Below are 17,604 nucleotides of genomic sequence, written 5' to 3'. Positions count from 1 at the left end.
TGCAAAAAGTGTTGGCTGTTCTGGAACACCCCAACTAGCATTCAGTGCACACTAATTAAACACTATAAGCAGATAAACAATTAATGCAAAAGTGTTGTGTATACTAGAGTACCCCAACCAGCTTTCATTGCTCATTAACTAAACACTATAAGCAAATCACACAATCCTAGGGCAACCACAGTTCCAAAATACCTCTGATGCCACATGACTTCTCTTCCTTGTCTGGTGGTTCTCTCCAGCTGATGGCTGGACGTCAGGGAATGGTAGAGTAGGTCCAGGGATGGACAGCAAGGTCACCAATCTCACTGATGGCCTTGTAGCAAAACTCTTCAGTGTGGCAGGACCAGCAATTTAAATACAATTCCAAGTTGGTGGCGTATGTTGGTGATTGGTTACACCCAGTAAAAGTCAGCATCCATTGGTTATGTCCAGTGAGGTGATGTAATTGCAACTAGGCATGTTCTTTTCGCATGTTCATGGAGCTGTGCTCCTTATCATTCGTAACCTGTCATTGCTAAGCACGCCTATGGCTAGTGCCCTTTACACCTCTTTATCAATTGCAAGCAGACATGACTAAGCAGTTCAATGGCTATTGTTCCTTGTGGCCAGCAACTTAGTGAGTCCCAGCATGTCCCAGCATGTCTATGGCAGATGCTCCTTACAGAAACATTGTCAAATAAGAATTGATGTTTAACCTTTCTCAGGTGATAGTTGTATGAGGAAATATTATTACCATAAATACTTCAGAGACTTCAGAAATTGTATAAATTTTATGGAAATTTTCCAATATCTTATGCCATCAGGCTATCAGTCATAATTCTAGCTCTTGCTTAAATGTTGTATGCCACAGAAATAACCAATTCCCTTGCAAATTACATCTTTTTTTTTTTTTCTAACTTAGGTTTTTTGGTTTTTTTTCTCAGTGCTGAGGGTTGAACCTAGAACAAGGTCTTGCCAAGTTGCCCAGGCTGACCTTAAACCTGTGGCCCTTTTGCCTCAACTTCCTGAGTAGCTGAGATTACAGGAGTACACCACCACATCTGGCTTTTAATGTTTTTTAGTTTAGTTTTGTTTTTTTCCCCCAAAGAACCTATTTTCTCCTCTCTCAACCTAGCTATAGCTTATTAAATATAGATTTGTATGAATTCTTCTCCTAGGTTCCCCAAATATCCTGTTTTACAAAATATGCTTTTGTAAAAAGAAATGAAATATTAATCTTTTCTCTTTACCTGATCTCTTCAAATTTGGATGAATACAATTGAGTATTCTTATTTTCATGGCAATACAATTATTTGTCTCAGTTCAGTAAGAATCTGTTCTCCTTGGCATGATTGGAAAAATTGGTTTATAATCTGTGTTTGGATGGAATGTTATATTTGAGAATGATGCATTGAATCAGATGTGTCCAGACACTTTTGAGGACTAAGGTTGATTTTGTAAAGTTAATGCTTACAAAATTCTCTTGGAAAAACTGTCCTAGTACCACGCTTCTAGGGCTGACAACATTATAGGTAAGTAAGGAAAGCCACTTGCTAGAAGGCTCAGGAAACAGGATATTTGGGGAACCCAGGAGAAGAATCTGTATTTAACATGGGAATATCCTGAATTTGTGGCTTGGCTTACACTCTTTGAGAGGCTTTTAAAAGTCTAATCAGAGATTCTTGTTAAAAAAGTTTAGCAAAACAAACCTAAAGCTCTAAATGATCAATTATTATTCTTGCTGCTATTAAGTAAATAATCAGGCTGAATATAATGAGACCAGACCTATTTTGTAAATAACAGTAAAAAAAGAAGATAATTGTAGAGAGAAATTTTATGTTTCAATGGAAAACAATACTGTACACTTGTGAGTTATTAAGTTCTAATCCTGTTCATTTATATCAGCTTATAAATTGACTGGATCCTGCTATCATATATATTTTGTTAGTTCTTCTCGTTTCTCCCATAGTTGACTAAATTCTCCAAATTAACATTTCCAATTTTTTTGCCCTCCTGACTTGGCATTTATTGAAAACTAAAACTTTCCTTTAGCCCTAGAATTCCTGGAAGCTGAACTGGACAGTCTGTTATTAAATTGCCTGCCTTCAGCAAGAATCCTGTTAGGTCTGTTTAGTCAACCCTATAATTTTCCATTCACTGATCCCCCCTACCCCACCCAGTCTTGCTCCTTGGCTATAAATCCCTACTTGTTCTTGTAGTATTTGGAATTGAGCATATTCTATACTGAAGTTTTTCTCCTTTTCTTCTTTTTTAGTTTTCAAAGCTGGGTGTGATGACCCACACCTGTAATCCCAGTGATTTGGGAGACTGAGAAAGGAGGATCGAAAGTTCAGAGCCAGCCTTAGCAATTTACTGAGGCCTTTGGGGCTTAGTGATATCCTGTCTCAAAAAATAAAAAGGGCTGGTTACAAAAATAAATAAATAAATAAATAATAAAAATCTGTTTTTATTGCTTCTACTAATGTCTAGCTCTGTTTTTTTTTGACAATATCTATAGTATACAATCTAGAAGAGCAAAACTAACAGATCTTTCAACTTACATAAACCAGTGATGCAAAATTTGAATTGCTGCTTTGTGTGTGTATGTGTATATATGTGTATATATATATATATATTTTGGTACTAGGGCTCAAACCTAGGGGCACTTAACCACCGAGCCACATCCCAGCTCTTATATATATTTTATTTAGAGATAGGATCTTGCTAAGTTGCTTACAGCCTGGCTAAGTTACTGAGGTTGTCTTTGAACTCATAATCCTCCTGCCTCAGCCTCCCAAGCCATTGGAATTACATGTGGGCACCACCCACCTGGCTTTGTGTACACATTTTTGTTGGAAAATTGAGGATATAGAAGATATATAATGAGATTAGTGCTGATAAAATACAGTGTGCATTGCTATGCAAATAAAAGAGGTGACCTCTCAGTGGTAATTTATATTTTATAGTCACCGAGAACTGTTGGTGGTCAAAAATATGCTATTTGTTTTTGATTTATTGTCAAAGGAAGTGCTAACAATTCCTAATACCATGAAATTGCAGCCTGTAAGTATAGTATGGACATGCTTCTTTGGCATTCTATGTAAAGAATGATGCTGACACTTTTCCTAAAGACTATTTTGAGTAACTTACTTGAATGATAAATGATAACAGTTTGTGTTTATTCATGTTGAATTGTTTGATCCTTTACTTTGAGCTCAATTTAAATTTTCTGATGAAAGATTAAGAAATCAACCAACCAAACCTGAACTGTGATATAATGGTTTAAATTTTGATGCTTTCTAATACCTTTTGTTAATAATTTCTTTACTTTTGGATAAAAAAGTATATGATTTATGGTCACATATGTTTAAAATCATATCACTAAAATATAGTATTATATAAAAGACTTCATGAGAAAATGAAGAAATACTTTTTAGGGCTATAAACTGTTAGAGAATGGCTTAGAAATCTAATTACTCTGTCAAATAGAATTAAATGTTCTGCTTTGATTTGTGATTTGCTTGCCAATTTAATGCTGAATGGAGTTCTGAAACTCTTCAGTGAGAAATCTTTTATAATTTCTAGGTTTATGGTGATTCAAGTATCTAGAATTGTCAGAAAAAGCCAGGACTTTCTAATTGGTTAAAGTCACGAAAATAGGAACTGATCGGATATGAGTCTCAAGGTCTTGCTGTGGTTTAGAATTTTTGTCATTGGGCTAGGTATTGACAATTTTAATGGCACAAACAAAATATCATCTCTTTAAATAATAGGGAATAATAATAATAGGTGTATTGACATTTTATTCGAAATAGCATTTTGAAAAAATAACTGTGATCCACATATGCTGAATATGGATGCTGACACAATATTTGTCACCTTTGTTAAAAAGAAGGTGGTGTTTTGTTGATAGCTTATAATGGGGCAAACACTATTCTAAATGTAATGAACTCACGTTTACTGTGAAGGAATATTGTACACACTGAAGTATGGAGAGAATAAATTACTTATCTGAGCTCACACAGCTGTTAATTGGCAGAACTAGAAATCTGAACAATGAATCTGGGAATAAAGTCTGTTCCTGACTGAGAAAAATAGTACTCTAGGAGTCAATGAAGTAGTCAGCTCAACTATGGATGTTTTATATTTTGAAGTTTCTTAAAGTCCATCTCCTTTTTTTTTTTTTTTGTAAATTAGTTGACCCAATTTTCATTTTCTTTTTTTTAAATTTATACATGACAGTGGAATGCATTACAATTCTTATCACACATATAGAGCACAATTTTTCATATCTCTAGTTGTATTCTTCTCTATTCCCTTAACAAACAATTTTCTCACAATATTCTCCTCCTCCTCATTATTATCGCCAGTGAATATTTTGATTAGAATCTTTTAAGAAGAGAAATGGTTGCTAAGAATGGAATGCTTTGTAGGCAAAGACAGGAAGGATCACTTTAATGGCCAAAGATTATTTCCTTAGTCCTAGCCAATGTTTTCATTGTCTGATGAGTCCCAAAGACAATATGGGTTACTTATAACCTATCACTTCTAACCTCCAATATACTTCAAAATTGCATCTGAGTATTTGTTAGTGAATGAATAGTATTGTCTTCTTTCATGAAAAGACTTGTACAGATCATAAATACTAAAAGTTGAGTTTATAAATCCTCTTCCCTAGAATTATATTTAAAAAGCCTTTTATGCATAGCAATTTAATATATTTAAAAACATTGACTTCATACATCTTTGTTTAATAAGTTTAATTTGTCTTAACATTGCTATTTTCCAAAAATAAATGACAATTCAAAATTTGTAATATTTCTCTGAAATATCTAAAAATATATATAATTTTAGAATCTAAAGTTTTTTACTTATTTTAAGTACACCAACTTGCTGGCTGTTGTGTGTTGGGTAGAACTATTTCTCTTTCGTATCTAACAGTGTCCTCTAGAGTGAAAGGTTAAATCCAACTTGATTAGAAGGACAATTTTACAAATTCAGATGTTCTTGAATATATCCTGAGGGATAGCTTGTTATTTTAGATTAGCAAAGAGCTGACCCTTTTATTTATTTTTTTTGTGTGGGGCTCATCTAAATATTTTTTTCAAGGGTACTTTTTAAGTAACTGGATAAAACAGAAATAAGTTCCTCCACAAAAAAGTTATTTTTTCTTCATATTTGCACATTTTTTCTTATTTCCTTGTGAATGTAGTGGTACATAATTTTTATCTTAAAATGGACATTTTAATAATAATAATAAATGTGTAATAGCAAATATTGAATAACTTGCCAAAATATAGCAAATGCCCAGTATGTGCATGATAGTGCATTTAGTTGAAGAATATAAAAAAATACATAATAAACTTATTCCTGGTATTTAAATACTTATTTCCACTGTCTTTTGTAGCAGAGAATAATTCATATTGATTCTTATAGTTGTCTTGATTTAAATGTTGTCAATTAAATTTATGATATTACTATTAATATGTATCCCTTTTATTACAGAAGAAAATACTCAGGAAACATTACAGATGAAGAAAAGTTTGAGTGAAAAAGTTTCTCTGTATAGAGGTGACATCACATTGCTAGAGATAGATGCTATAGTCAATGCGGGTGAGTAGTTCATTTTTCTGTGATATGTTTTATTATATGAATATTATTTCAAAATATTTTTCATAAACAGAAATGGAAGTAACTTAGAAAAATATCCTTTCTGGTATGGAAATGTCATGTATTTTCTTTCTGGATTAAAAACATTGAGGATATATTTTATATATGTCCCAAATTAATGTGCTATCTGCAATACCTTCTAGAGTGAGAGAAACTAAGTTGAGACTGGGGTTCTGGATCACTGGAGAAGTGGAAAATTATTGCAGAAAATCTTTCAGAAGTAACTTTAGCAACTGTATGCTTTTTAGTTTCATGCTTGAGTTAATAACTGGCCAATGTGAACACAAATTCCTTAAGCTATTTTCATGTTGAACAGGTGGTAACGAGATGATTTAACTATATCAGATAAAAGTAAAACCTGAAGAAATTATTTCTTTGGGGCTGGGGTTGTAGCTCAGTGGTACAGTGCTTGCCTAGCATGTGTGACACACTGGATTTGATCCTCAGCACCACATAAAACTAAATAAGCAAAATAAAGGTGTTGTGTCCATCTACATTTAAAAAAAATTAAAAAAAGAAATGATTTCTTTGATTTCAAAACTTTAGTTGTGTGGTTTTAAATTTTCATTTTCTTTATGAAATGCTTTATTAGCAATCATAGTTTGTTTTAATAATTAATAGTCTAATTTTTCTATTTGAACATTGGGGAAATATAACATGTTATTTATGATGGTCTATGTTTCCATGTATTTTATAATGAGGTCATATATCAAGAAAGACATAATAGTTTCGAATCTATAAAATAAAAAGAATAAATATGAGGATATTTAATGGCTTTAATTTGTATTTTGTAAAGTTAGATCCTTTACAGACTGAAATTATCAATTAAAAACAAATTTGGGCATAGATAAGGAGAGGCTTTAACCCAAAAGACTATTAATATTAACATAGGACGGTAGGATGATTGCCATGTGGGGAGGAAGAAAATTGCAAAAGGGAAAACCATTTTAACCTTGCGATCTATAAGCATCTCCAGGGTTAAGCAGAAAAGGACTTTTGTTTTATAGGGGAAATAAAGAAGGCTAGAAGAAAATGGGTGTGGGGGAATGGGAAGAGGGACTGGTGTGATTGCACAGTAATATTCCCTGAGGTCAGCTGATTCCTGGCAGGAGCCATTAAAGAAGAGTTGTTGACCTTCCATTGCTGAAGTGTGGGCCAAAGTAAGAAACCTGAGTAAAATTTGGTAAAGTCCAGTTCCCAGACATTGACCAACCAGATAAAAAATGAAAACAGTTGAAGTGATCATGTATGAGATAAAGAATGGGAATTTGGAGGGTCTGTGTCTGGCCTTTTATTTAAGTCATTAGGAAGAATGGTTCTTTGCAGTAAGCCATTTCTCAGAATATGAAAAGGTGAGTAATTTCTTGACTGTCATTATTTTTCCAGGAGTATGGGGTTCAGATAAAGTTCAGCATTGTCTAAAGATTCCTTCTGATGAGGGCTGGGGATTTTGCTCAGTGGCAGAGCTACTGCATATATGAGGCCCTACGTTAGGTCTTCGGCCCTGGGCTTAAAACAAAAGGGAGAAAAACGAAGATGAAAACAAAACAAAAGAAAACCAAAAACCAAGGGGAAAAAAAAGATTTCTTCTGATGAGTAAATTTACACAAGGTAGTAGCAAAATGCCTTGGTAGGTGAAATCAAGTTTTCCTAGAACACATTCCACAGTTCTGGGGACCTAGCTAGAAAGCTGGAAGCCTAGTCAGCTTGTTCTTCCCTCAGTTGGGTATTGGTTACTTTGTATGTGGCAGCTTTGCCATAATAAGTGCTGTTTCCTCTTTTTATTCCAATGCCCCTGTATTTCCTTTCTTCTCTGTTGCTTTTGCTGCTTCTCTAAAATGTAAAATTTTTCTTGAGAAAGTAGTCTGGGTCATTTAATCTCCGTGCTCTTTGTCTCACTTCTTTTGGATAAAATGTCATCCTCAAGTCACCTCACAGGCTACAGGGCTTCCTTATATCTAGTCCCTATGGACTGTTTATTTTGTGGCCCTGGGTATCAAGATGCTTTGCTTTGACCTCTGGGGCCTCTGGGGAGGATAGGTTCTTGGAAAGGGTCTCATATCTCCTCTCCAGTATGGAGTTCTGTTTAGGCATTTCCACAGTTAACAAGTCATTAATGACTTATTATAACTGAAATTCTATAAATAGTTGAGCTTTAATTTTATAATATTTAAATACACATCTCTATTTGTGTGTGTGTATATATATATGTGTGTGTGTGTAGATATACGTATATATATGTATATATATATGTATGGGAGAAAAATGAAAACAAAACCAAAACAACTATATATCTAGTTTTGCCCTGTGTAGTACAATTGACGACATCTATCTCCTTTGGAATACTTGAAGACTTGAAGACAACTCTCATGAGTTTTCTCTTTTTTGTTATTAATATAACATAAATTTGCCATGTTAGTACACTTCATATCAAAATATGATATTTTTTGGCTTTTGTTAACTCTGTATCTGTATTTTCCCCCTTGAAGCACAAAATGGTACCTTTTTTGTTTTCTGTGTCACTTGGAAAAGCAATGTCCTATCCTTATATTCTTAAAATTTATTTGATACTATATATTTGTGAAAATGAACTAGATACAATTGAATTTGTAGTACCCATGACCAGTAGCATATTTAGCACTTGGGACTTTACATAGTGAAATGATTTGGTTCTGGTTTTAAAAATTATTTATTTGATAAAAACCATTATAGTTAATTTTAATTGAAATGAAAATGAAATGATTAACTCTTTTGATTCTTTCACATTTTATCTTGCTCTTCCTTGTATGTATAATTTTACATAGATACCATACAATGAATTGATCTACAGATAATAACAACTTTTGTTCACTTCCCTTTGGCATCTTTAGCTTATATTTCTGGCTGTGATAATTGTCATCTGGCCATGTTCTGTAAATCACAAGGACAACCTCATCAGGAAGTTCCTGGGTTGATGGGAAAGAGATGCCAAGTGTATAGCGTAATGACTCCAGTTACAGCTTGCTGGTGTGCAATTTGTTTACCTGGTGTGGGAGGAGAGGCACAGCTGTTAACCTTTCAGATGAACAAGGTAACACTACAGGAAACTCTAGAGCTGCCTCTAGTAATAGGTGAGTGAGAGGCAGTGCCTCCCAGCCATAGTGCGAGAGCAGCCCAGTCATCACTTTTTATTAGATTTCTGAGATTCTCTTTCCAGGACTACATTAGAACATTGAAACACTTGGTCTTAGTAGCTACAAATGGAATAATTTGATATTTTAAACTTTTTCCTAATAAAGTACTTTTTAAATTTTCTTAAACTTCTTTAAATGTTATCCGGGATAAGCCTCCTATACATTCTTTTTTCATGTGATTATATTTTCATAAAATAGTTTTTGTAGGTGTCATGGTAGCAGGGAAGTAGTACTAGTTGAGAATCAGGCAGACCTAGGCTCAAATTCAGATTTTCTCCAGGACTATTTTTTGGTAAAATTTTTATTTTGAAATAATTATAGGAAATTAATTATTAATTATTAATTATTAGAGTCCTATGTAGCCTTCCCTTATACTCGTGTAAACTTCCTACAGTAGTGATATTTTGTAAGCTATGATACAATATAAAACCCAGGAAATTGGTATTTGTATATAACTATTGTCTAGACCTAGACTATATATTTTCATCGTTTTTTTTTTTTTTTGGTGTGTGTGTGTGTGTCTGTGTGTGCTGGGGATTGAACCTAGGGTCTTGTACATGAAAGGTAAGCACTCTACCAACTGAGCTGTGTCCCCAGCCTATTGTTCATAATTTTAACTTACATTTGTGTGTGTGTGTGTGTGTGCTGGGGATTGAACCTAGGGCCTTGTGCATGTAAAGCAAGCACTCTACCAACTGAGCTGTATCCCCACCCCATTGTTCGTCATTTTAACTTATATTTGTGAGTGTGTGTGTGTGTGTGTGTGTGTGCATACATATACACACATGCACACATATGTATATAAAAATACATATATATATATTTTAGTCCCATGTATAAATTTTTTAACTACCATACAATCCAGATAAAGAACTATTTTTTATACTAGGGATTGAATCCAGGGATATATTTTAGCTTTCATAATTACTAACATGTAGATACTGAATAGATTTCATACCACTGATTTCTTTTCCCAAATAACTCAACTTAGTAGAGAAGATGGAGAATTCCTTCCACATTTATAAGCATTATTTTTCTATTGCACTGAATGAGTTTTTCTTAGTGTAAAACAGTGGTACTCAAGACAGCAGCTGCTTTCTTCCGGAGCATTTAAAACACCAGTTATTTTTACATGAATTTGTGTAATTAATGTGTAATTGACACTGATCTGTATGTACTTTAAGTTTGACCCTATTTTATCTCTAATTTTAAATAAAGTACTTTTGACTATGTAACAGAGTGGTATTTTCAATTATGAATTATGTATATGCGTTATACAGATTATGAAAATTGTATTTCACAAGCAGTATTTTTCTAGGAAAAAATTAAGCCTTTTCCATGTGAAATTCACACTTTTAAATTAATTACCTCATGATGCTTGAAAACACTTTGGTATGCATCCTTAAGTATTTAGGGGTAAGCTAACAAAATTTCAAGTGCCACCTAAATTGAAGAGTAAGAAACTTTTACTTGACAAAAGAAGCAGCATAGATTTATTGAGTTCTTACTATAAGTCAAGAACTGGGTTAAACAGTGGAGGTAAAGAAAATAAGTTAACAGTTGCCATTTGCATTATAAATTGCTCTATTAGAGCTGTGTTTAAGGTGCCCTGGGTAATAGAGAAAAGAACATAACCCAAGGGAACAGGCAAACACATCCTGCACATAGGGAACCACATGTGGCTGAGTGTGCAGAGAGCAAATACAGTCAGGGGCTAGATTAGGAAGTGCTTCCTGTGTCACCTTCACAGGATTATGTATTTTTTAATCAAAGAAGATGAGGCATCTTCGAAGAATTTTTCAGAGGGGAAAGATGCATTACAGATTATGTGTCAGAAAGATCCTTCTGTGAAGGATAAACTGGGGAATGATAAATTTAAGGGAAGACCAAATTCAAAGATGAAACTATTTTTAAAAAAATTTTTTTAGTTGTAGATGACACAATACCTTTATTTTTATTTTTATTTGATGCCAGGGATTGAACCCAATGCCTCAAGTATGCCTTGCATGTCAGATCAGCTGTCATCTCCTGTTGGAAATTGGGATTCCCTCTCCTTCATCCTTCCAATTTTAGGTGGTTGCCTGTACTCTCTGCATATACTTTTGCTGGCATAGCACATCATTTGACATTATTTGATCTTTACTTGTTGCCAATGTGATTATAAATGCAAAGGCGAGTAACTCAATGTTTGGCTACATTTGGCTATAGGGGTTTATAAGATTGTCACCAAAATGAAATCACACAATAATAAAAACATTTGTGGGGAACTTGAAGATCACAGGATAAAGTGTAAGAAACACAACTGTAGATGAGGAAAATGTAAGATTAAAACTCAAGTGAGAGACTAAAATGAAACATATAGATTAAGTTAACATATTAATTATATAAATATGTGTGGGAAGAAGTATTGAGAGCTATCGTATGCTAAATCTTTACAATTGCTTAAGAGCCAGGTTTAAACAATGAAGAAACAGCCTCAGAGAGGTTAAGTAACTCACTCGAGGATATATAGCCGGTATTGGCAGAGTTGAGATCTGAATTCAGCAGTCTGGATCTGGAATTTACCAGAAGGTGTCTATAATCCCCTGTGGCTGGTTTGGAGTCAAATCTCAATTATTTCCTATTGTCAAGAGATTAATAAAAAGTTTGGAACCAAACTTATTGTTCATTTCTAGTTAAATTCTTGGATTTGATTTCTGTATGATTTGTCATATCTTATTTCTGCTTTCATGTTACTTTCCTTGCCTCATTTCCCTGTTATCTTGTTTTAATTTATTAAGTTTATCTTATCTTACTTTCATTGTGAATTGATGTAAAATTTTCTTGGAAGAAGGTAGCCATGCAGTAAAAATTAAGTAAAAATGGTAGTTCATGCTCCTAAAATATGTTTGCATTTTGACTGTAGGACTAGTTCTTCTAGTGCTAATGAGTTTTACTCGAGTCTTATAATATTATTGAGAAGCTTTATTTCATACTGAAAAACTGTATCTTTTCATAGCCAGATAGAAAATATGAATATTTCTATATTTTTTGCTGAAAAATCAAAGCCTTCTTTTCTTCTCTTCCCTCCAGGTAATTGTTCATACTTTGTGGAAAAATGTGTCTATCTATCTACCTACCTATCATCTTTTCAGTATTCTCCTTTCCTTCGCCACTTGGTATATTTCCTTGCACCTCTTCCTCCCCTTAGTTCTCATTCAAATTGAACTGAGTCTGTTCCATGTTGATTACTTCAAGAAAAGGATGCAATGGTAGAAATCAGAGGACATTGGAAAGGACTTGTGATATAAACAGCTGATTTGGGAGAGGGGATAACATGTCATGAATGAGAGCAAGATTCAGTTATTTCCCTTATCCTCCACAAACACATACATACTTAAATTTTTTTTCCATGTTAAAAGGAGAAAAATTTGGAATTGAGAACAATGTGTTGATGGAGTCTTGGAAACAGGTTTCCTGACATTTTACTCTCTGAAACCAGCCCCAGGAAGGATATATATTATTCATTAAGGTTTAGGGTATCTGAGAGCAAAAGGAAACTGTTCCCCATTTCCTATAAGGTGATCGGAGGGGAAAGCAAAACTTCAGAGACAGGGAGAATAGCTTCATGGTTTGTTTAGGCAGATGGAACTCTAAGACTTTCAGGCTCTGACATATAAGGAAGAGGGTAATGATTCATAATTAGCCCAAAGTATCTGGGAAGTAACAGAATGAATAGCCAGACTTAGCCTTGCCAGATGTAAAACGGGGACTTCTTATGTAACAGTGGTTCACTTTAAGCTTTGAATATAGCCTTGCTGCTTTGCCATTGCTACTTATTTTTATTTTTATTTTTTTTTTAATTTTTTTTTAATTTTTTTAAATTTAAATTTTTATTTTTTTTATTGGTTGTTCACAACATTACAAAGCTCTTGACATATCATATTTCATACATTAGATTGAAGTGGGTTATGCTACTTATTTTTAAAATGAACATGTTTCTTTCTCTTCCTTTCTCCCTCTTCCTCCCTAATCTCTTCCCCTCCCTAATTTCAGGGAAACAGAATTATCTTTCTTTCCCCTCCTAGGGAGAGTTATCTATCTTTGAGCACACACCTCCACAGGAAAGAAGTAATTCAGATATGGGGATGATACCAAAATGTAGCCTTTGAATCACCTCTTTAAAAGTCCCCTGTTCTCTCTGATGGGCTGAATAACATTCTCTGGGGCAGATGTCCCTGTTTCTCCTTTGCTAGCAAAGCAACAAAACTTGTTTTTCCTTTTTCTCAAAACCCTGTCCTTGTTATTGGATTGGCATCAGGGGCAAGCACTGAACTTTTGGTAACACAGGTGGACTGGTGGGACTACTGACTAAAGACCAGATGTCTGTCACTGGTCCTACTCCCCATTCCTTAAATTGATTGAAATGAGAGTCTCAAACATAAACTTATAGAAGTTATTATAATAAAAAAAATTATTGTCATATACTAGTTTGTTGACTGAAATGTTCATTGTCTGAGTTCTCTCCTGTAGAGTTTTCCTCTTATTTTGACTTCCTCCTTAAAAGAGCTACTACTTCAGTTTCAATATCCTATTTCAATTTTCTAACTATTCCTATCTTGAAGAAAGTTACAGAGTATAAACTTTTGTTTACTCCAATTTCTATTATCTCCTCCAATTTATTACATTTCAGGAGTACCTGGGTAATTTTAGAAATGCCTTTTATGTCTTTTTTTGTGTCTTTGATATTCTATAGTTTCCTTATAATAAATATGCTTAGGGGTATACTTTTTGTAATTTATATTTTTGATTTGCTAGATCTGATGTTGCTGTCATTTAATAATTCAGTTAAATTCTTGGATATTGTCTCTTTGAAATTATTTCTTTCCCTTCCCTGTGTTTCCCATTCTGGGACTTTAGTTAGATGTATATTGGACCTTCTAACTCTATGCCCCACATCTCTTAGCATTTATTTTTATCAGGGATCAGCAGGTAGTCACAGTGCACATGCCATAGCTAGTGCTTGCTTAACCCTGTTGTGGAGTCACTCATTATTATCATGTCTGGTCTCTAGTAAACATATTTAATTTCTTTCCAGCTCAGGCCTTATAAAAAGCTTGAAATATTTTCAAAATATTTAACACATATTGGACATTTTTTCTTGACAGCTAGTCTGCCATGTCACTAGAAAGACTCAGTGTATTTTCATAAATATAAATAATCCCTAATATTTAAGAACCACAGCTTTTTTTAGTGTTGCCCCTTGAGTTATCTTTCTAGTAATATTTGATCATGTTACTTCTCTACCAAAAACCTTTCAACAACTGCCTATTCCATGAAGTGTCCTCTCCTAGTATATGGTACAAAATCCTTCATGATTTGACCTAGGGCACATTTTCCAGTTTCATTTTTAACTATAACTTTATTATCTTAATTTCTACCTTCCCAATCTAAGCAAATTTATGTATGTCTATATTCACTATTTACTTATAGAGATGCTATAGAACTTTGTCATAGAACTGAGTCCTTTTGCGTTAGATATGTTTGTTTATGTCTGCTTACTGTAGTTTCTTTGGCAGCAAGTATCATATTGTGGTGCATTTAGGAGCTCAAATAATTTACAGTCAGTAATCCATAGCAATATGACTTAAAAAACATTGACTAATGAACACAAAAGGTATATATTATAATTTGTACAGATAATTTATTTACAATAGCAAAGAAAATGGTGCCCAATTTAAACCAGTTAAGTATTTTGATGCAGATCTAAGTATTTGCTACCTTAACTTTTTTTTTTTTTTGATACTGGAGATTGAACTCAGGGGCACTTGACCACTGAGCCACACTCCTAGCTCTATTTTGTGTTTTATTTAGAGACAGGGTCTCTGTTGCTTAGCACCTTACCATTGCTGAGGCTGGCTTTGAACTCAGAATCTTCCTGCTTCAGTCTTAGAGCCACTTGGATTATAGGTGTGTGCCACTGTACCCAGCTGCCTTAACTTCTAATTAATTTTTTTTGTACTATTTATCTCACATTTCATATTTCCCCCCATTGTTGGACTCCCTTAAGCATTTAATTTTGTTACTATACCTTTTGAGTTTAAGGTAGTGAATTCTTTAATATAGATACTATGATATTATTCCAAGCCATTTATATTAAATATAGACAATTCCTTGACATTTTGGTCCAGTGAATATTGACATTTGGGTCCAGGGAATAGTATTAACCAACAAAACATTTGGAGTTTTTATAAAAAATACCTAGTAATTAGCATGTCTCTCAAATAGTATCTCATCTTTTAATCCTTCATTAAAAATTTAACTTGCACTATTAGTTGAATTGACTGCAGGTCATTTACTGAAGTGCTGTCAAGCGGTCTGAGAAAATCTGGAAAACATGACCAATTGAAATATAATTGGCATATCTTTCATAGTTTATTCTAATTATGAAAGGATTAAATCCAAACCTTTTCAAAGGCAAAAAAATAAAAATACCTTGCTCTCCAGTGCAAGAATTGTACATGGTGCTGGGTATGGTGGAACACTCCTGGAATTCCAGTGGCTTGGGATGCTATATGGCAGGAGGATTGCAAGTTCAAAGCCAGCCTTAGCAACTTATTGAGGCCCTAAGCAACTCAGTAAGAACCTGTCTCTAAATAAAAATATACCAAAAAGGGCTAGGGATGTGGGTCAGTGGTTTAAGTGTCCTTGGGCTCAATCCTTAGTACCAAAAAAAAAAAAAAAAAATCGTACATGGTAAGATTATTTTTTTCTCGTCTAATGTTTCAATTTTGTAGTATATATGAGAGAATGCATTTATCATCAGTAGGCCTAGACAGATAAATACAAGAATGAATTAAGATTAAAAACTTTTGTGACTTTTAGTAAACTTTATTGGCACTATTTTGGATTGAGAGTGGATTATATTTCTTTTTTCCATGTAGAGATTGGCTAGATCTAATACAGAAAATAGGCCTAGAAGCAAATGGGTTCATTGTATACAAAGTATATACCATATATTCTGTTTGGAAATGCAAGAAAGCTGGTAAATTAATTTTTCTTAATTTATTTTGGTTTCATCCTTGTGATGAATAAATTGTAGTTTTGAGGCAGAGGATGAATTTTTAGGCTCCATATCGATGTTTTTTACTTTTAAAACACTCTGCCTGTGTGCATTGTGGGCAGGATAATTAGTTCCTTACCTTGTGGTTTTCAGTTATACAGTTAAGTATATATTTATTCTTTAGTTTTAACATAGTATTTCCTCAGTTGTTTTTTTTGGGAGAGGATAATAGTTGCATCCTCAAATCTTCAGCCTCATGCTTTTCTCTTCTTGCCCTTAGAGATTAAGTGCTTTCCCTAGATTTCTGATGATTTTTTTTGAGAGAATACTTACATTATGATGAAGACTTTTTGTTCTGAAATATTCTTTTAATAAATTCCTGATGTTACCAATTGCCTCTCTATTTCCTGACACTGCCACCTTCCCTCTGTAAGGCTTCAGCCGAGACAGAACACAGATCCATTTCTCCTCTATTTCTAAATGTATTTACAATATTGTCAGTATATAGTAGGTGTTTACAGTAACTTGGGGGCACATCGGGCTGGCCTAGCATTTAATGTAGCACCACATAGGATGATCTCTTTATAGTGATCAGGTCCTTGTATCATCTTGCATGAAAATGTGTTCATAGAGTTTTGGTCTTTGCTAGATCATAAATGGAAAATACATCCACTTAATTTATGTTTCAATACTCTGTGATTAGAGAAAACTTAAATTGTACCATAATCACAGATAAATATTTTATAGGAGATATAGTTTTTCATTATTTTGTAGATGTGGGTTGTACAATAAAAAGTGATAATTCTCCAAGCATAAATGGGTTGGAGAGTCACCAAAACACATTGAAAAATATGGCCTTTTAAACAAGTGGCTCTGAGAAAACCAAATATCCATAAGTAGAAGAATGAATCAGATCCCTTTCTCTCACCCTGAACAAAGTCAACTCAAAATGGGTCAAAGAGCTGGGAATTAGAGCAAAATCTTTGCAACTAGAAGAAAACGTAAGATCAACACTTCAACATATTGATGCAGGTGCTGAACACCTTAACAAAACCCCTAAAGCTCCAGAAATAAAACAAAGGCTCAGTGAGTGGGATGGCATCAAGTTAAAAAGCACAATGAAGGAAATGAGACCATGAAGAGAGGACCTACAGAATGGGAGAAAACATTTGCCAGCTACTCTTCCAACAGTGGATTAGTATCCAAAATGTATAAAGCACTCAAAAAATGAATCATAAGAAACTAATAAAAACAAATAACCCATTCAAGAAATGGGCAAGTGAATTAAGCAAAATTCGAAAGAAGAAATACAAATAACCAACAAATATACGAAAAAATTTGCAACATCTTTAGCTCTCAGGGTAATGCTAACTAAAACTACCCTGTCATTTTATCTCATTTCAGTTAGAATGGTAATCATAACAAATACAAACAATAATAAATGCTGGTGAGGATGTGGAGAAAAAGGAACTGATGGTAGGATGTTAAATTAGTACAATCACTATGGAAATTAGTATGGAGGCTTCTCAAAAAACTAGTAATATATTTATACACTCATTGATATTATCCCAAAGAATTAAAGTCATCATATTAGAAGCAATACATGCATACCCATATTTATAGCAGCACAAATAACAATAGCCAAGTTATGGAACCAGCCTAGTTGTCTGTCAATAGATGAATGAATAAAGAAAATCTGGCATATGTACATAATGGAGTTTGACTCGGCCATAAAAATGA

General features: G+C 33.7%; 1 protein-coding gene across 10 annotated transcripts in view; it reads left to right on the top strand.

Moving 5' to 3' along the window:
- The window catches only part of Macrod2 (mono-ADP ribosylhydrolase 2), a 1,956,002-nt gene that overhangs the window by 83,416 nt on the left and 1,854,982 nt on the right, over nucleotides 1-17,604 (top strand). For 9 of the 10 annotated variants that reach the window (XM_078051387.1, XM_078051384.1, XM_078051385.1 and 6 more), the window contains one exon: nucleotides 5,485-5,592. The exons of the other annotated variant lie outside the window; for it this stretch is intronic. In XM_078051387.1, coding sequence (XP_077907513.1) covers nucleotides 5,485-5,592 — 108 coding nt within the window. The remainder of the gene's footprint in view (nucleotides 1-5,484; nucleotides 5,593-17,604) is intronic. 10 annotated transcript variants of the gene reach the window in all.

Source organism: Ictidomys tridecemlineatus, chromosome 5 (genome assembly GCF_052094955.1).
Source record: "Ictidomys tridecemlineatus isolate mIctTri1 chromosome 5, mIctTri1.hap1, whole genome shotgun sequence".
Taxonomy (NCBI): Eukaryota; Metazoa; Chordata; class Mammalia; order Rodentia; family Sciuridae; genus Ictidomys; species Ictidomys tridecemlineatus.
Note: the sequence above shows the minus strand (reverse complement) of the source record. Positions and strands in the feature narration are given on the sequence as shown.